Below are 18,976 nucleotides of genomic sequence, written 5' to 3' on the forward strand. Positions count from 1 at the left end.
AATGTCATGTTAGCCTGTCTATGCCCATAAAGATATAATAATATAAGTGAATATCTTGGATTTCGGCAATGGGAAGCTAGCGTGTTTGCACTCATAAGCATTGATTCAAATGAATTTTTGAAGGAAATTTTAGAAAAGGAACAAGTAGCCTTTTTGCCCACATTCCCGAGTTGCATTGGCACGAGCAAGGAAGAGCAAATGCTAAAAGAGATGCACCGAACACCAATGAGATAGAAAAAGAAACCTCATCTTGGGGATAAGTCTACTTTGCATCTATCATTCAAAGACTATGTCAAGAATGTTGCTCTCTTGCTCTTTCCAACCCCATAGTGTCAGTATGCTTCCTTAGTGGCAAGATAAGACACCAAGCTTACTTTTACTTCCCGCTTTTTATGGAAGAATACAAAGGAAAAAAAAAGTAGAAAAAAATATTAAAAAATTCATTTGATCGTGTACAAAAACATAATTTTTTGTAAAAAAATCCTAGAATTTAAATTTTAGTTTTCTAGTTCCTGCAATATCAGAACAAATCCATATTTTACAAGTAACAAAAAGGGAATGAGTGAGAATCATAGTTGGATGCTATTTTTCATAAATCCTACAGTGAACATTCTATTCTATTACTTGAGAAAAAGTTAAAAGGGATACAAATTATACGAGGCCGGATTTGCTAGCACAGCTGCCCCATTTGTAGAGTTGTCCATGTAACTCATTTGCCGTACGAGGCCGGATTCATACGGCACAGTTTGCTTATTGAACTGTCATAGTTTATAGTTTAACGAATTAAATAATGGCAAAAGTGAAAAAAATATTTTTTTATTTTTCTTATTGAATTATAAAAGTGACGTCATATGTTAAATTTTTTTATAAAAAATATATCTTTCCTTTTACATAATTATTTTTTAATATTAATAATATTTTTATTATTATTTTTTTTCCATCTAAATTAAATACCTTATAGTAGCTATGAAACTGTAATTACTATGTATTTATAACACCTATGATTTTATTATTGCTACACAGATGTTAGAGATACAATTTTTATATTATTATAATATAAATATTAAATTTTAAAAAATCATAATTTTTTATTTGAATTGAATTATGAAACATATAATATATTAAATTACATTTTATTTAAAAATTTATAATTTAATTATAAAGTGAAACTCGTACCAATTAATTAAATTTTAAATTTAAAAAATATCATACACAGTACGGATATTGGACCAGGCGAATTGAGATCACTACAATTAGATCCGGCCCATTTATGCTCTATTCGTTTTTTTAAGGTGCAGGAAGTAGCACGGTGCACGAAACCTCCTCATCGCCGGTTGGCGACGCCGATGGAAGACGAGATCCTTCAACGGGTCTTAGAAGGCGGCGGCAGGGATTATTTCTCTTCCTCTTCCTCCGCCTCTCCCCCCTCCCCAACTCCCTCCTCCTCCTCCATTCTCCAGTCCCTCCCTCTCCACGTGGTAAGCCATCTCTCTTCTTTAAACCTCACTTCTCCTCGTCGCCCCGAGAATTTCAATTACTAATCATGGAGGATTTGCAGTCCTTCGATCATGGCTATTATCTTCTTGTCAAGGCAATTCAGGAACTGAGGGATAAGAAGGATGGGCACATTGTCACCGTCGGGATCGGTGGCCCCAGCGGATCAGGGAAAACCAGGTGATCTGGTCTGGTTTCTGTCAAATTAGTGTCGTACGGTTGGAAAATTGAACTTTTTTTTGATGAGTTTGATCTTGTGGATGCTCGTAGCTTGGCAGAAAAGGTGGAGTCGGTTCTTGGCTGTCTTGTCATCTCCATGGAGAATTACCGCAACGGAAATGATGATGGGAATGACTTGGACTCGATAGATTTTGACACTCTTGTCGGCAACCTACAGGTTTTTATTCTTTTATCCTCATCCGCTTTGGTTTCATCTTTCTGCCGTTAGAACGAGGGTGTGATTTGAATTTGAAAATAATGCTGGATGTTGGAGTCCAGGATTTGATGAAGTCTAAGGATACTAAGATGCCTTTGTTCGATTTTCAAGAAAAAAGGCGAATTGGTTTGCGGCAATTGAAGGTTTCTTCGTCGGGTGTGGTAAGTCTGATGGTCATACCAATTGGGTTTCCTTGTTTTGTTTAGTGCTAAAATTGAATCTCCTGCTATCTGTTGTGATCGCAGGTAATTGTAGATGGTGCTTATGCACTGCACTCTACACTACGCTCACTTCTTGATATCAGGGTCGCTGTGGTAAATGCTTTCCTCCTAGTGTTTTTCCTCTTACAATTTGACTAGTCCTGTTGCATAAACTCTTAATACCTTAGGTTGGCGGTGTCCATTTCAGCCTCCTATCTAAAGTAAGGCATGATATTGGAGATTCTTGTTCTCTGGACTACTTGATTGACAGTATTTTCCCTCTGTTTCGGAGACATATTGAGCCGGACCTTCATCATGCACAGGTTTTTATGCTAAACCTGTTTCTTTGATTTTCCTGCTCTTGTAAGAATTTCTGCTAATCGTCTGATCTTTTGCAGATAAGAATCAATAACAGCTTTGTATCTTCTTTTAGAGAACCTTACTATAAGCTGAAATGCAAAAGTGAGGTCAGACTTAGTTGCCTCATCTCTATTATTGCTAAATGGCAAATTCACAGAATCATATTATCATGCCTGGAAACCATTTCCTCTATACCCATTACTACCCCCATGTTGTGATTCCTCTATCATAGTACTGTTACAACTATGTCCATTGTTCATAAATTGTTGGGTAAATGTGATTTTATTTCTATTATATCCTTTGTTTTTTCTAAAAATTTTACATGTATCCAGATTCACCAACAAATGGTGATAAAAGAGTTGGTTGTTGAATCTTAGCTAAGATTAATATTTCTAAAACTGCACCAACTGATTTAGTAGAGAACCAATAAGTGGTTGGTATGTGCAACTTATAGGAAATCCTGATTGAAATATTTGAGTTGTCCAATTATAGTAGAAAATCCTTTAAGGGAGGTACTTGGCCAAACCCCAATTAAATCTCTAGAACATTATCCTTGACTTTGACATCTTCATCCAATCAAGCCTAAACTTTTAAATGATGAATTTTGCTTGTATTCCAATTAGTCTTTTTACTCTTGCTTTTGATCGAGTCCTGTTATGATTTCAATCAAACCTTCTAGATCATCTTAATGCCTCATCAAAATTAGTCATCAACTAAATATATACTAAATGTGGTGACTAGAGTATTTGGAGCATACCTTCTTGCTATGTGGACTTTAAAATGTAGGCATTAGATGACCAACCTACTTCAATGTAAGTTCACTAGCTATGCTCTTTTAGGCAAGAACTACTTGGTGTGTGCATGTGTGTGCGTGCCATGCATGTGGTGGCGGTGGCCACGGGTGATGGTGATAATGTTATGTCACATTTTTAGATAAGTAAACTATGTTAATTACTAAAAAGGATGTACATCGTGGCCTTAGGCAGCCCCTTACGTTTGACACAATACCAAATTTGAGAAGATGTATAGGGACCTATATACATGTACTTGTATTTTCTTTTTTGGTTAAGTAAAAATTATATGACATATATCAAAATGTACAAAATGAGATTTTAGGAGCTATTCATGTCTGATGAAGTATAAGATCTAAATAGACACCTAAAGATCTGTATGTATGGATTTGCACACCCCTGTATATCCTCTCAATATCTAACTGTCTCTCACCAAAAAACTACGATTATGGGTCCTCTATACATTGTGGATCATAGATGACAAGACAAGATGTTGTGCTTTTGTCAAAGTCCTACTCTCATGGTAATGCCGCTTGAAGACTTGCATCGCCCGTTGGTAGGTGGATATCTCTTGACGCATGTGAAACCAATCTTTGATCCTCAGCCATAGCTCCACGACAGGGGGCACTTGAAGAATAAGTGCTCCTGTGTCTCCATCACTTGACCACAAAAAGTGCATTGCTTGCCTCCAGATAATCCTGTTGATCGCTTGGGGAGCCGACTTTGTGCTAGCATCCAGAAAGTGATTGCATGGCTGGGTTGTAAATAAGCTCTCCACACTGTCCGAGCCCACACTTTCTTAGGACTAAGCTCTGAAGAAGTTGTAAGCTTGGGCCACCCTATCATCTTGTACAAACCAATCCGCTAGTTGTCGACGAGCAACCTTTGCAATCCGGCAGTTGCTAATATGAGAACTCGTATCTGTATCAATCTCTTAATTAGAGGGGAATCCAAATTAGCTGCTTGCCATGTCCAAATGTCGATCTTTGATAAGAGAGCTAGATTTTAGGCTCGCAAGTCCCGGAACCCCAATTTGCCTTTGTCTTTCAATCTGCATATATCTGCCTATGATACAGGAGGATGCTTGGATGTCTACATGAAAGACTTGCATATATTATAAATGCGATTAATGATACCCTAAGGTAAAGGCAGAATGGATAACCAAAAACACTCAATGCTCTGAAGTACAGATGTGATAAGTCCGCGCCTTGCCAGCGAAGACAGTGTCTTCCGTAGCCAGGCGTTGATCCGATAGATCAGCAGGGGTGAAATTTGATATCCGAAGACGCGCTGCAACTAGAGGAATCCCTAGATATCGAAAAGGCATGGTGCTGTCCAGAAAGTCAATGATGGAGAGAAGCCTCTAGCACGTCGTGCCATCAACTTACGCTAGATAAATGCTTGACTTCAAGCGATTAACTTGAAGTCTAACACTCTCCCCAAAGTGCAAGCATGGGGTTAGGGTCCCAACGAATGCAGCATCTCCTTTGTTAAAAAGTAGTAGGTCATCTATATACGCCAGGTGGGCTAATCTGAGGTGAGCACACTGTGGATGATAGCCAAAACCCGGCTGGGATGTGCGCTGCTGCAGCTGCTTGCCAAAGATCTCAATATATATACCAGATAGATAGGGTGATAGTGGGTCACCTTATTATAGCGCCCTAGCTTTCAAAATGTCCAAAAGATCCACCATTGATAGCCAATGAGAAAGAGGTAGTGGTGATACACTCCATAATCCATCTAATAAAACCAACTGAGAAGTTCAATCCAAGGAGAGCCTTATGTAGAAATGCCCAATTCACCGAGTTGAAAGTTTTTTGTAGGTCGATCTTCATAATATAGTGTGGTGAGATGCGCTTGCAATCATATTTCCTGAAAAGCTCTTGTACTAAATGAATATTATCAATAATAAGTCTACCTACACAAAAGCGGCTTGAGACGGGTGAAGAAGGTGGCCTAAGATGTGGGAGAAAGTCGTCCTGCCAATTTTAGAGATAACTTTATAGAATACTGTACAATAGGAAATGAGGCAATAATCAATCACCTTACTAGCATGGGCGGACTTGGGGACGAGGGCTATAAGTGTACGATTCCATTGGTGAAATAGTCTTCCATGGTGAAAGAATTCCATGATGGCAGCAATAAAATCTGCGCTTACTATATTCCATGTATGCTTGAAGAACTATGACCCATAGCTATCTGAACCGGGTGCCCGTTGATCCCCAATGTCGAATAAAGCATCCTTGATTTCCTCAGCAGTAGGTAAGCGGGTAAGCTGCTCAATTTGATCTGGAATGATGGTCCAGCCAGATTGGAATAGCTGCTGTGAGAGAGGTTGCCAGCTGGATGTTGTGCCAAGTTGGGTTTGGAAATGCATTTTGAAAATCTGCACCATCTCTTCAAATGATGTAGTTAGATCCCCATCCAGTTTTTCTACTGCTGTGATTTCATTTTGGCGGTTGTTGCGCTTGACAAGGGAGTGAAAATAGGCTGAGTTTCGGTCCACTTGTTTGAAATAGCCCACTTTGGCATGCTGCATGTTAAAGCTATGTTCTGCTGCGCTTAACTGGGCTGCATTCTGCTGTAAGAGCTTGTAGCCATCCGCCATGTGACTGGTGTCCAAACCTGCAGCTTGTGCGTCTTCCAACTGTTGACGAGCAGCTGCTGCCCTTGCCGAGATCTGCTGGAAATGAGCAGTGTTGAGTTGCTTCAGATCAAGTTTTAAGAGGCTGAGAACTTGCCGGAACTTGTATTGGGCAGTGCCAGATGAAATTGCTGTTTATAGGCTGACCATTTGCTTTCAACGAGCGGCAAATGTGGTAGGCTTGGCCCACATATTAAATAACTTGAAAGGTTTGGGAATGTGAGTGCCACCATCCAAAACTGACACTAAACACGTTGAATGGTCAGAGAGTCAGCCCGGAGGAGTGAATTTGGCGTAGCTATGTAGATCGGCTTCAAACCAAGCCTTGTTGATAAGTGCACAATCCAATTTGCTACAGATATGATCATTAGTCCAAGTAAATTGGCAACCCGTATATGTTAAATCCTCCATGCCCGTGGAGGTCACAAAATTCTAGAAATCTGCAATACAATATTGTGTGACCGGTTGCCCTCCTTACTTGTTTTCGGACGATAAGTAAGAGTTGAAATCCCCCAAAACTAATCATGGCAACACCATATCAGTTGTAAGACGCAACAAACTTTCCCATAACGGTTCCCTACTGATCAAGGACAACTTTCCATAGACAAAAGTGATAGCGAACAGCTTGTGTGAAATCCTGCAGGTCTCCAAGCAGTGCACGAACTGTTCATCCCATTCTTGGATTACTAGATCAACCTTTTGGTTGTCCCATAACAATAGTATCTGACTCTGGCCCCCCGTAATACTATGTTGTGCCAGCTGAAGTTGCTGGAAATTCTTCGATTGAAAGTTATGGTAACCGGTAGTCGTAAGTTTCGTCTCCAATACTCCCAAAACTTGTGGAAGAGGGTCTCCACCCCTTTCTGCTTGAGGCCCCTATTGAGGCCTTGTATATTCCATGAGCCTAGCTTCATAACCCCTGAGACGGCCAGTGTTGTTGATCTTCTTTTTCCCCTTAGTTGCAGTCACAATGTCTAAGAACTGAGTAGTTTTCCCCAGCCCTCGAGGCATGCTAGTCCCTGCTTTGTGTTGTCCACCAACACATGATGTCGTTACTGATTCTTTGGGGATGTCCACACAAGGATGAGCTACTGAATAGGGCTGTTGAGTCCAGGTGGTGCAGGTAAAGCAGTGACTCCTTTGTCTTTTTTGATGTTTTCTTTCTTGTGTACATCGTCCATTCTGCCTCTCCTTCATCCTCAATGATCTGAGCACTCGAGACATTCAATTGTTGTGTTAAACTAGTGTCCAAGCCACTATGAGGTTATGCTGGAGATGTGTCCACAGGGGCAGGTTCACAAGGCTCAGCTTCTGTTTGGCGTTCAATCTGTTCTGTCCCTTGTGGTTGTGTAGGAATTGGATCTGTGGCTATTGTCTGCTTGGTGTGCTCAAGATCTGCTTGTTGTTGCTGACCATTAGAGAGCACCACCTCTAGTATATGCTGTGAAGAAGCTGTTTGCTGCAGGTGGCCAGCAGAGGAGGGCACTCCTTGCTCATGCGGTGCAGTATCAATTTGTGATTGCTGAACATGCTGAGCAACACAGTGGGCAGGTTGGGGGCAGCAGAAGCTTTGCATTGAGGAGTGTAATGACCCATTCTCCTACAACTGAAACAAAATTTAAAATGTGATTCAAAGTGTAGGGGGAGGTCTACCTTGGTGCCGTCGGGGAGTGTAGCAGGAATTGCCGGCGGTTCCATGGTGATATCAACCTCCACCAATACTCTCGCAAAGATGATATTACCTCGTTGTTTTTCCATTTGGTTCATGTATAATTGTTGGCCAATCTTGGAGGCCAGTTTGCTAAACCGCGGATGGTCCAATACTCTAGCGGTAGATTTGAGATTTGCATCCAAACTAGTAGTCGTTGTAGCTCCTCGTGTTGAAAAAAGAAACCCGTGGGCAGAATTTTAAATGCAATGGACAACTATATGCGACATATGGACTTCCTCTCAAAATTCGATTAGAATTAGACGCGTTATTAAACTTGAATAACAACCACATTGTCTTGTGTACTTGAATATCATAATGCACCTTCCAGCAATTGGCAATGACTTTGATCACTGACCAACTAGAGAAACATCCAACAAACCGTTCCACCAAACATGCACCCATGGCAGTCTCAATGGTGTCCACATCTTGCTCCTCCAATGCAACATGGTCTTTGACCTGTGTCTCAAATCGCAGAGTAGTGTCCTGCGAGAAGAGGCGGTTGGCAGTGAAGAGATCAGTCCATCGCCGCTTGTCCCTACCTCCCTCAAATTGTGCCATCGTACGAATGCCCGTCTGCTGGTGGTGGTTGACCTTGAGGCTCATTGGAAGGGGGCTGAGCAGGGGAGGGGATAGGGGTTGCCGAGGTTGATGGTTGCTGCTTGGGTCTCCAATTGATAGTGCTAGATTCTGCTGGTTGCACATGCTACTCACCTGGATCTTCACCCTTGGATGTTGCCGTTTGATCAAGCTGTGTAGATCTGTTGGCTCTATTTTGTTGTTTCCTTCTTACCATGGTTTAAGTGGTTCAAGTGGAGTAGTAGAAGACTAGAACCTAGTGAATGTTGGTGTCCCGGTTAGTTTTGATGTGACCAACCAGGTTAAGTTAGGTCTTGTGTTGTTCTAATCCCTTTGCTAAGTGTGCAGGAACTTAGGTACGGAGGAAGTCGAGCATAAGACATAGCGGACGAGAAGAGTTGCGCAGGGAAGTGAGTCGACGTGCTCGGTACAATCCGAGGGACGCGGAAGCTACGGAAGAGTACGCCAGTGAAGCCGGGAGGAAGCACGCTCGAGGGGTGAAAGGCCGAAGTCGGGTTCGGGTGAGCCTAACTTCGGTTGGCTAGAAATCGCCCAGAAGATCTACCTATAAAAAGTCAATTGAGTTGACTTTGACCAAGTCAACACTTGACTTGGATCAGACTTGACCAAAGTTGGAGGCTTGATCAACTTGGAAGTTTGACCGATAAAGCAAATTAGAAGTTGCACGTGCATAGCCAAATAGATAAAAGCTTAATTATCCTTGATAAAGGATAATAAAAGTTGTGATAAAGCTTGGCTTCAAATGGTTGGATAAAAGCTACGGGCGTTATCACTAAAAGAATTAAAATGATAAACATTTACCTTTTAGATGTTTATCTTTTATTAAAGAAAAAGGATAAATTTTATCCTTTTATCAAATTAACGCTCGAGATTTAAGGTTATCTCCGATCAACGGTTAGAATCGCATCAACGGATCAACGACCAAGAGAAAGTTCATCTACGATCAATGATCCAGATCTATTCTCTTGGGCTATAAATAAGACTTAGAGTTTTAGAAGTAAAATCATCAATTATTTTGTAATTTTCTCTGTAAGTCTCTGTGCTACAACTGTAAAGGCTTCTCCGCCTAAAGAAGTTCTGATTGAGCGTTAACCGCCTTGGAAGCAACGATCCAGTTGTAATTAAGTTTCTTTTTTAAAAGACGAGTCCTATTCTTCTTAACTGTCTATTCACTCCCCTCTTGTCGGTTCAACTCGATCCTACAAGTGATATAAGAGCCAGATTCGCCGTAGAAGGACTAACCGCCAACTGTAGCACTGTTAACCAAAATGGTCGGACTCGTCATCTACTAGCCAAAATTCGAGAGGGAGTTCGCCGAATGGAAGTGCAAGATGGAGGTATTCTTCACGGCAGAATTCAAATTATTTATAATAATGCAGTTTGGTTTTGCAGCTCCCGAAGAAAGGATTTAACTAAATGGAGCAAGAAGGACCAATATGATTTTGTGGCGAATGGAAAAGCAGTTTACCATTTGCTTTCTGTACTCTCAGCGCAAGAGGTCAACCGAATCAGTACATACGCATCCGCGAAATAACTCTGGGAAAAATTTCTAGAGTTACACGAAGGGACTTCGGAGGCCAAACTTGCCAAAAGGGCCCTTCTCCGGAACCAACTGACCAACTTCCGGATGGAAGAAGGCGAAACAGTAGCGCATTTGCACTCGAAGATAAAAGGTTTGATAACCGAACTGACGAATCTCGGGGAAAAGGTAAGTAATCGAAAAGAAGGAGATTGTTGGTACCTCGATTAGTTTTGATGTGATCAACCATGTTAAGTTAGGTCCTGTGTTATTCTAACCCTTCTGCTAAGTGTGCAAGTACTTAGGTACGAAGGAAGTCGAGCGTAAGACGTAGCGGACGAGAAGGGTTGCACGGGGAAGTGAGCCGACAGGCTCAGTGCAATCCGAGGGATGTGGAAGCTATGGAAGAGTACACCAGTGAAGTCGGAAGGAAGCACGCTCGAGGGGCGAAAGGCTGGAGTCGAGTTCGAATGAGCCTAACTCGGGTTAGCCAAAAATCACCCAGAAGATCTACCTACAAAAAGTCAACCAAGTTGACTTTGACCAAGTCAATACTTGACTTGGATTAGGCTTGACCAAAGTTGGAGGCTTGACCAAGTTGGAAGTTTGACCGATAAAGCAAATTGGAAGTTGCATGTGCATGGCCAAATAGATAAAAGCTTAATTATCCTTGATAAAGGATAATGAAAGCTGTGATAAATCTTGGCTTCAAATGGTTGGATAAAAGCTACGGGCGTTATCACTAAAAGAATTAAAATGATAAACATTTACCTTTTAGATGTTTATCTTTTATTAAAGAAAAAGGATAAATTTTATCCTTTTATCAAATCAACGCTCAAGATATAAGGTTGTCTCCGACCATCGATTAGAATTGCATCAATGGATCAACGGCCAAGAGAAAGTTCATCTACGATCAATGATCCAGATCTATTCTCTTGGGCTATAAATAAGACTTAGAGTTTTAGAAGTAAAATCATCAATTACTTTGTAATTTTCTCTGTAAGTCTCTGTGCTACAACTGTAAAGACTTCTCCACCTAAAGGAGTTCTGATTAGCGTTAACCACCTTGGAAGCAACGATCCAGTTGTAATTAAGTTTCTTTTTTAAAAGACGAGTACTATTTTTCTTAACTGTCTATTCACCCCCCTCTAGCCGGTCCAACCTCGATCCTACAAGTGAACTCAAACCCGATAGCTCGAATCGTTTAGAATGCCAAATTTGAATTCCAGCTCAAAATAAAAAACCCCTCCCAGAATTTGGTCTGCCTTGAGATGCATGCTACCAACTTGGAGGGTGGGCCACGTGGAAGATTCTAAGTGGTTGCTAACTCGTGCCAATGCAGGGAGGATGCTAAGGTGTCTCTTCTCCCCACTGCTCACGTTCTAGGGCTTTCTTGCTTGCTCATAACTGTGCTACTCAATGCACCACCAATTGCAGCTCCGGTAGTCTCCCTAACCATCAGTTTTTGATCTCTGCCTGCAGCCGCACACCACAACATGTCTTGGCACCTTGCTCACACTGCACCAGGGATGTTGTGATGCACCATCGCTGGTGTCTCTGCCTACCACACAGGCAGCACCACAAGGACGCGAGGCACTGCCTGCTGTTGTTCCAGCACCACAAGGCCCAATGCCTTGGGGATTCTTGCTTGATGTCGCTATAGGATGACCAACATTGGCCAGCCACCTAGTACTTTTTGTTACCGTTTGGTGAGCAGGGACATGCCCTGCAACACAACAAATGGCTTCCTCCCACCATTAAGAGCTTCGGGATGGCTTGCCATCACCTTCTCCCTAGAGAGAAGGGAGAGAAGCTCTCTCGTTAAACGAGCTATCTGTATTTATGTACTTGTATTTTCTTATATATACTCTCTACATCCATCCTCTCACCCTCAAATAAGTGTCGGTTCCTAGCCATCCATACATAATAGATCATGCTTGTCATGGCTAAGTGTCATGCTTTTAGTCAAAAGTCTAGTCCCACGATTGAACACACGAAACATCCTCTTGTAGGTGGATACCGTCTGTTACATATGAAGCTAATGCCCAATCTTCCTCTAAAGTTGGGCAATATTGGAACACCCAAAGAAGAGATGCTCTTGAGTCTCTGCTTCAATCCCACGAAATGTGCAAGTCTTCTCCTCAACATAAGGTAGCCTGCCCCTGGTGGGTAGCTTACCATGAGCCAATAGTCATGTAATGAAGGCATGGCTGGGCTGAACATATGACTTCTAGATTGTGCTGGCTCAGACCTTCTTGGCTCCTGACTGTCTGAAGTGCTCATAGGCTTGTGCCACACCTTGGCCTTGTTGCCCAAACCAATCTGCCATCGGTTGTGTTACAACCTCTGGTGATCCAAATGCTTCCAGTATCTCATCCCTGATTTGTAGCAGTCTTTTGACGAGTGGTGAGTTTGAGTGATGCATCTGTCAGGTCCATATGTCATTATAACTCGGTAGGTGTGATGGATCCATTTGATCCATAGGGAGTCTTGCTTGTCTTGGATGTGCCATAGTACCTTAAACAATAGGGCCTTGTTCCAAGCCTTAAGATTCTTGAGTTCACAACCACCTTTATCCTTTGGCTGACAAATCTCTGTGCTTGGTAATCCACATGAAGGCCCAACATAGGCTGTGTATCCGATCAATAATACAATGAGGAAGAGGCATGAAGGATAACCAAAAGCATTCCATTCCTTGTAGTACTGATGCTATCAATCAGCTTCCCCGCATAGGATAAGGTGCTACGTGGCCATCCATTGATTTTGTTGATGAGGGAGTCCAGCAAGAGCTTCTCTAGTACTAGGGGAATGCCTAGATACCTGAATGGTAATGTGTTCTTCTCGAATCTTGTGATCTGCATGAGACTCCGCCTAGTTTGGCCCTGAAATCCCAGCTATGTACGCCTTGGATCCAAACTGATCCAGGCATGTGGCCAAGATTTGAATTGATGGTTCATCACCTCTAGCAAAAAGGAGAAGGTTATCTGCATAGGCCAGGTGAGTGAGGTGCAAGTTGACACATTGGGGATGGTAGTGGAATGCTAGGATTGAGGGGGCTTGCTGCAGTTGTCTGGAGAAGGCCTTGATGCTGTTCAGTAACTGTTGGTCCTTGGGTTAAGATGTCTCTGATACAATCAGTTCTAGAGCTAGCTGTTCCAAGTAACTTCTAAAAATGCTCCACAAACTCAGCAGTAACTTCATTCCAGGATGCAATGATTTCACCCGTGCTGTTTTGAATAACCACTATTTCGTTCCTTTTATTGTTCCTCTTGACTAAATTATGAAAGAACTGAGTGTTTTGTCTACCCATTTCAGATTCCTTGTCCAGTCCGCATGATATGAAACATAAATGGTTTTTTGATAGTTGAGCCTCCCCACATACTGATACAACGAATTCAACATAGCTGTGAATGTGAAATTCCAGCCACTTCTTGTAGATTAGTGCTCTGTCAAGTTTGCAACAAATGCAGCCATTTGTCCATGTATAGGTGCAGTCCACTGATGCCATGCCCTCCAGATCAGCTCTAGTCACAAAAGCAAGGAAATCAGATGTGTCATAGCCCTCCTTGTTGGTCATCATTTGAGAGCATTGAGTTGAAGTCACCCATTAAAACCCATGGCACATCAATGAGGTCACTGAGTCTTTGCAACTTCTCCCGTAGTTGTCTTCTTCATGTGATGGCCAACCTCCCATATGCCAATGTTATGTTACATTAATTGTCTAAAAGGTGGAGTTATGTGAGATCTTTGTGGTAGTATTAGGAGTAAAACAAGTCGAGTCAGCTTTGTGAAAAACCATTGTGCCAGTCTGAATGGATTTGGTTACTGAAAATTCAAACCTGAAAATTTGGAAAATAATATCCAAGCTGTTTTTTTTTTTTTTGGATTAGAGCATGTTTTTTATAAGGTTGGATTTTGGGTTTTGCATGTTTTCAATTTTGGGTTTTATTTTAGTGCATGCATCAAAGAAAATCTAATACATACTTTTATCATATAGTATATTGTATGTGCATTGTGTGTGTTTATAGATATACAATCAGGTTGGGTTCACATTTTTCATAAAGCACAAAAATCTGATTCAAACTTACGTCAAGTTCAATATGTTCAATTTATTTTTGACTACCCTCATGTATTCTGTTTTTGTAGTATTGGTATGTGCTGTGGCTTAATGCATCTAGTGTTCATGAAGGGTTAAGGAGGATATTTGTTGTGAGTGGAAACAGGAGCAACTACTTTATTGGCTTGTATGAAGATTGTGAATTTCTTTATCTCCAATGAGCTCACCTACCCTGGGGACTATCACCCTGGAATGCAATCCAGAATTGTAACAATCACTAGATGCATTACTTGCATCAGATAGTGTCATTTTCTTGACCACAAGGTTCAGAAGTTACTGGAAAATTATAATATCTGCCTCTTGAACCCTGGTTTATATTTGTTGGAGTCCACTAAAAATTTCTACTCTGAAAAAAGTAAAGGAAGATTAGTTTGTTTTAAATAAAGCCTTTCTATTACCTTGTACGAGGGTTGTCACCTTTTATTCTATTGAAAATATTTGAAACATAATATTGACTTATCTGTAAAAATATCATGCATTCTCTCATATTTTCCTTTTCTGCAGTTATTGATTGTCTATATACTATTCAATTTTTTCTCATTTCTCTTGCGTATCAAGTCTGTTTTCTTGATTATATTTTTGGCATTTTTATAGTCACCTAAGGGAAGCGCATCATACTCTATAAATGGGGATGAAGCAGAAACAGAGAAGTAAGTGGTTGCAACAAGATTTAAAATCTTTTTCAAAATTTGTACTTTTTTTTGCAAGTACTAATGCTGAATTGTTGTGATTTCTGAGTTAATAGTTTTCTACCTAATTAACATATTCTCCTATCAGCTTTATTGAGATGTATCTTCGGCCACCATTTACTTCTGAAGAAGCAAAGATAAATGATTGGATAAAAGTTCGACAATGTGGTATTAAATACTATTTGTCATTAGGTGATCAAAGAATTGTGGATAAATATTTCATCATTCGGCCAAAAGCTGAGTTTGAGGTATGTACTGTTGAATATGTTGCTATTATTGCTCACTATATTGATAGTATTAATAGTATTTGTTAAAGTTGATTGACCAATCATTTACCCCACTATGTTAACACTTCCGCTACATATGTGGAGGACATTACCTCTTCATGTGTGTGATACTTAACTTATTGTCCTTACCTTCCAATACATTTATTTAGATATTTTTTTGACACAAGTGAGATTCAAACCCATGATTTATTGCTTTTGTGCCATGTTAAAGTTGATTAACTAATCACTTATCATAAAAAGCTTAAACAAATAGGAAAAAAATCAATTTATATTTACATGTTAACAACATTGTCATTATTGTTTACTGTCCCTTCTGTTCATTTGACTGATGATACTCAATTTGATAATCTAGTGCTTATTAATTGTTATGTTTCTTCCTAGTTTAGATTGGTCATTTCACAAAAAATTAGCCATATTTATATTTCAATGATAAACACAATCATGATAAACAACCATGTGCTTAACTATTTCATGTTTGGAGTTGACTATTTATTCAAACCATGGTTTGGCGAAACGATTGAAAAGTATCATTTCGGTAAATCACCGAAACTCGATACCACTTGACATCAAGGTTTAAAATCTCGAATCATGCCGTGGTTTCGGCCTTTGATTGAAAGATATTGTTTTAGTAAGGCACTGACGCTTTTATGTATGTTGCGGGTGACAGAGTAGAGGTTGAAGAAGGAAGGAGATGAAATAAAAGGAGACATTGTGATGGAGATAAATGACAAACTCCATTAAAAGTCTATAAACGTAGAAATAAAGGTTCTAAAGCTTAATTATTAATTTGATATATCTTGGAAGATGATAGACCTACTTGGGAATGAAATAAAGTTCATGAATTCCAAGGTTTGAAGTCAAAAGTCAAAAGACAACATTAAATATTCAACAAATATGCTTTAACTCTAAATGCTTGGAAAATTGCAACATATTTATAAGTCTTTTATGTTTCCAATGTGTCTTTATGAGTCCTTTATGTTTTCGATGAGTCTATCTACTAGAATTTATGTTTAGTTTGTGTCTTTATAAGTCCTATTATAAATATGTGTACTGTTGTAATGCTAGGATATGAAATAGATATCAAAGTTTTGAGAGTTTTCTTAAGTTGTGTGATACAATCTCTTGATGGTGTGATGCCTAAGAACCCTTAGGGGTGATACCTAAGTTTCCGCATTCTTTTACTATTTCATTCTAGATTTCTACTCCCCAAACCTTCCGATACTCAATTTCCTCTTGTGCTACGTATTTGGTATCAGAGCCTAAGTTAATATGTCTACAAGATTCAGGAGGAGCTTTAGAGGAAAGTTGACTAATAGTCAACATGATGACTTACTTGTTCGCATGATGGAACAACTTGATGGCATGCAAATTCGTCTAAATGGTGTTGAAGCCATGATTTCTCAATCTAAAGGAGAGCAAGGAAAAACATCTCAAGCAAACAACAACTTGATTCAAGAAGGGTTTCCAACACCTCAACAACAACAATCTTTTTTTGAGTGGGCTAGAGGATTTCTTGAGGCAGAAAAATAATTACCAAGATGCTGTTGGAGATATCACAAAGAAGGTTCCAACTGAGGTGCCAAATTTCGAAGGGAAAGTAAACCCCACTTTATTTGTTGATTGGCTTGATGCAATAGAAGAATATTTTGATTGGAACGACATGTCAGATGATCCAAGAGTAAGATTTACTCAAATGAATCTTGTGGATTTAGCAAAGATATGGTGGATTGGTGTTGAAGTAGACATAAGGAGATTAAGGCAACCACCAATCAACTCATGGCAAGAGATGAAAGCTAAACTACGAGAGAAGTATTTGCCTACAAATTACTATGACAAATTATGTAATCAACTTATATGCAGAAATTGCATGAGTTAAAGACAAGGAGCCACATTGTTGAAGGTCCTAGACAAACTCTTGCAAGGTTTAAAAAATCAAAAGAGAATTATTAAGACAATCAATTTACAGCCTAGAACAAGCTTTCCAAGTTGCCTTGGATATAGAGGAATATCTGAGTTATTCATTAAGCAAGAAGCTTCATTTATATTTCCATTCCTTTTCTTCATTTTCTTCTCCATTTTTAAATCTTTTTTTACCTCTTCATCACATTTCATCTATCTCACATTCATCTCCACTTTTCATATATTACATTTATCAAATTCTTACTCACACATTTCATCTTTCCTCATCTAACAATTATATTTATTATTATCCATAAATATCTCTCATTTTCTTTCTCTACTTCATTATTACTTTCATTCACTTTACACATTTTTATTATATATTTCATATACACACTTTTCTCACATCTCATTTCACATTTCACTCATTCATTCACATACTAAACATAAATGCTAGTAGATGGGCTCATCAGAAACATAAAAGACTCATAAAGACACATAGGAGACATAAAAGACTCATAAATATGCTGTAATTTTCCAAGCATGCAAAGTTAAAACATATTTGTTGGATATGTAAATTGATGTTTGTCTTGGCACCAGACCACTATTAATACACCATCATTATTGTTTTTGAGCCATTAATTTATGTGCAAGAGGTCCATTCACTACCACAATGGTACCATAACATGCAAATTCATCCTTCCTTGTGTACCATATTTTTTTTTTTTGGAAATTTAGATTGCTAAATTTCTGAAGCAAATCTGTTTTTCTGTTTCTTTTTCTAGATTTCCTTCAAAATTTCTGTGATGAAAATTTGAGATGTTGATGTTGAAGAACAATTATGTGCAGAATCAAATGCCATACAAACCAAATGGAAAATGTTCTAAAAACAGTGTTTTTTAAAAGATGGTGGGATAAAACATCAGCCAGCCATTTGTTCTCTAAGAGATCTTTTCTTAGTAGTTTGTGCAAATGTTCCTTTACTAATAGTTTTAGTTTTCTTGTCTACTGCAGTTGATAAAATTTTATGAAGGATGCAACATCAATGAATATCTTTTTCGCAATAGCTTTTGATGAATTAAGCAAAATTTGAACTATTTTGATGATTTCTGGGGAAATCAAGGATCTGCCTCTTATACTGATTGCAGTGGCTGTTTAATAATGATTATTTTATGGCTACTACTGTGGAGAGGAAACTTGTAAAATTTTCTTTATCAATATTGAATTTGGTATTCTTAAGGTCAAGAATTTCATATTTACTTGCTTCTTGAAATTACTACTGTTTGTATTATGTGAAAATGTGGGGCCTTTATGTTATTAACTATTTTGAACAATTCAGTTAAATGTTTTTGTCCATATATTAACATCGGGCCTGATAAGTTGGGTAAGAAGTTTTTCAGCTTCTTTAACATTACCAAGTATTCAATGATCTCTCCAATTTAGTTGAGATGATTCTATTATTTTATTTAAAGTGAAACATTTTCTGGATATTATTTTCTGCGGATTTAATCAGGTTGGGCGGACAACCCTAGGTGGTTTGCTTGCTTTGGGCTACAACGTGGTAGTCAGCTACAAGCGTGCATGTACATCCTTCTATAATGGTCAGGTTTTGATTGCCATAGAGAGTATTGACACACTAAACGAGAGTTTCCTGGTGTTGAAGGGCACAAGCAGGAAAGTAAGTATATAATTGATTGCCACAAAGTATATGGGGATTACCAGTTTATATGGAATTGTTAGAATTTTCCTAAATTTGTTTATTGTTTTAAACTTTCTCCTTATGCAAATACATTTTTCAAAAGAAAATTCTTTTTACTTATTGATTGCTCTCAACGAGGAGTTTTGGTTCTATTGCACTCCCTTTTTGGTGGTTAATCTGAATCAAGTTCAGAAAGTAAAGGAGAGGACATGGTTGTGGTGGACATGAGGGTGAGAACATTTTCATTATTACTCAGCGTATACTCAGGTGCTAAGCATATATCTGAAAATTAAGTTAATTTATGGTGAAGATTCTTGTCTTCATCGTCTAAAGTTATCTTTACTAGTTGAAACAGAAAACATAGTATGAATGATGACTATTGGAATGCACTAGAAAACACCTTGACCTAGGTAGATCAAGGTCCCTTAGATCAAGGTTCAAGGTCTCGTTCCCTACTGAGGTATCAATTTCTGAAGGGCCTTTGTGTCTATGCCTTGTTGCTGATGCATTGACATGCGGTGTCAATATGTCAG

General features: G+C 39.2%; 1 protein-coding gene across 1 annotated transcript; it reads left to right on the forward strand.

Moving 5' to 3' along the window:
- Positions 1–1,339: 1,339 nt before the first annotated feature.
- LOC141842762 (uncharacterized) lies at positions 1,340–18,422 on the forward strand (the record flags this gene model as incomplete). Its single annotated transcript, XM_074730780.1, is given in 10 exon segments — positions 1,340–1,478; positions 1,559–1,674; positions 1,765–1,891; positions 1,993–2,091; positions 2,176–2,244; positions 2,319–2,453; positions 2,529–2,597; positions 14,464–14,519; positions 14,647–14,806; positions 18,258–18,422. Coding segments are annotated over 10 exon segments (1,128 nt in total), but the record flags the coding sequence as incomplete, so codon positions are not given.
- Between the last annotated feature and the right edge of the window lie 554 nt (positions 18,423–18,976).

This window comes from Curcuma longa, chromosome 1 (genome assembly GCF_044706935.1).
Source record: "Curcuma longa cultivar G26 ecotype Majalengka, Jawa Barat chromosome 1, ITB_CL_G26_1.1, whole genome shotgun sequence".
Classification (NCBI taxonomy): domain Eukaryota; kingdom Viridiplantae; phylum Streptophyta; class Magnoliopsida; order Zingiberales; family Zingiberaceae; genus Curcuma; species Curcuma longa.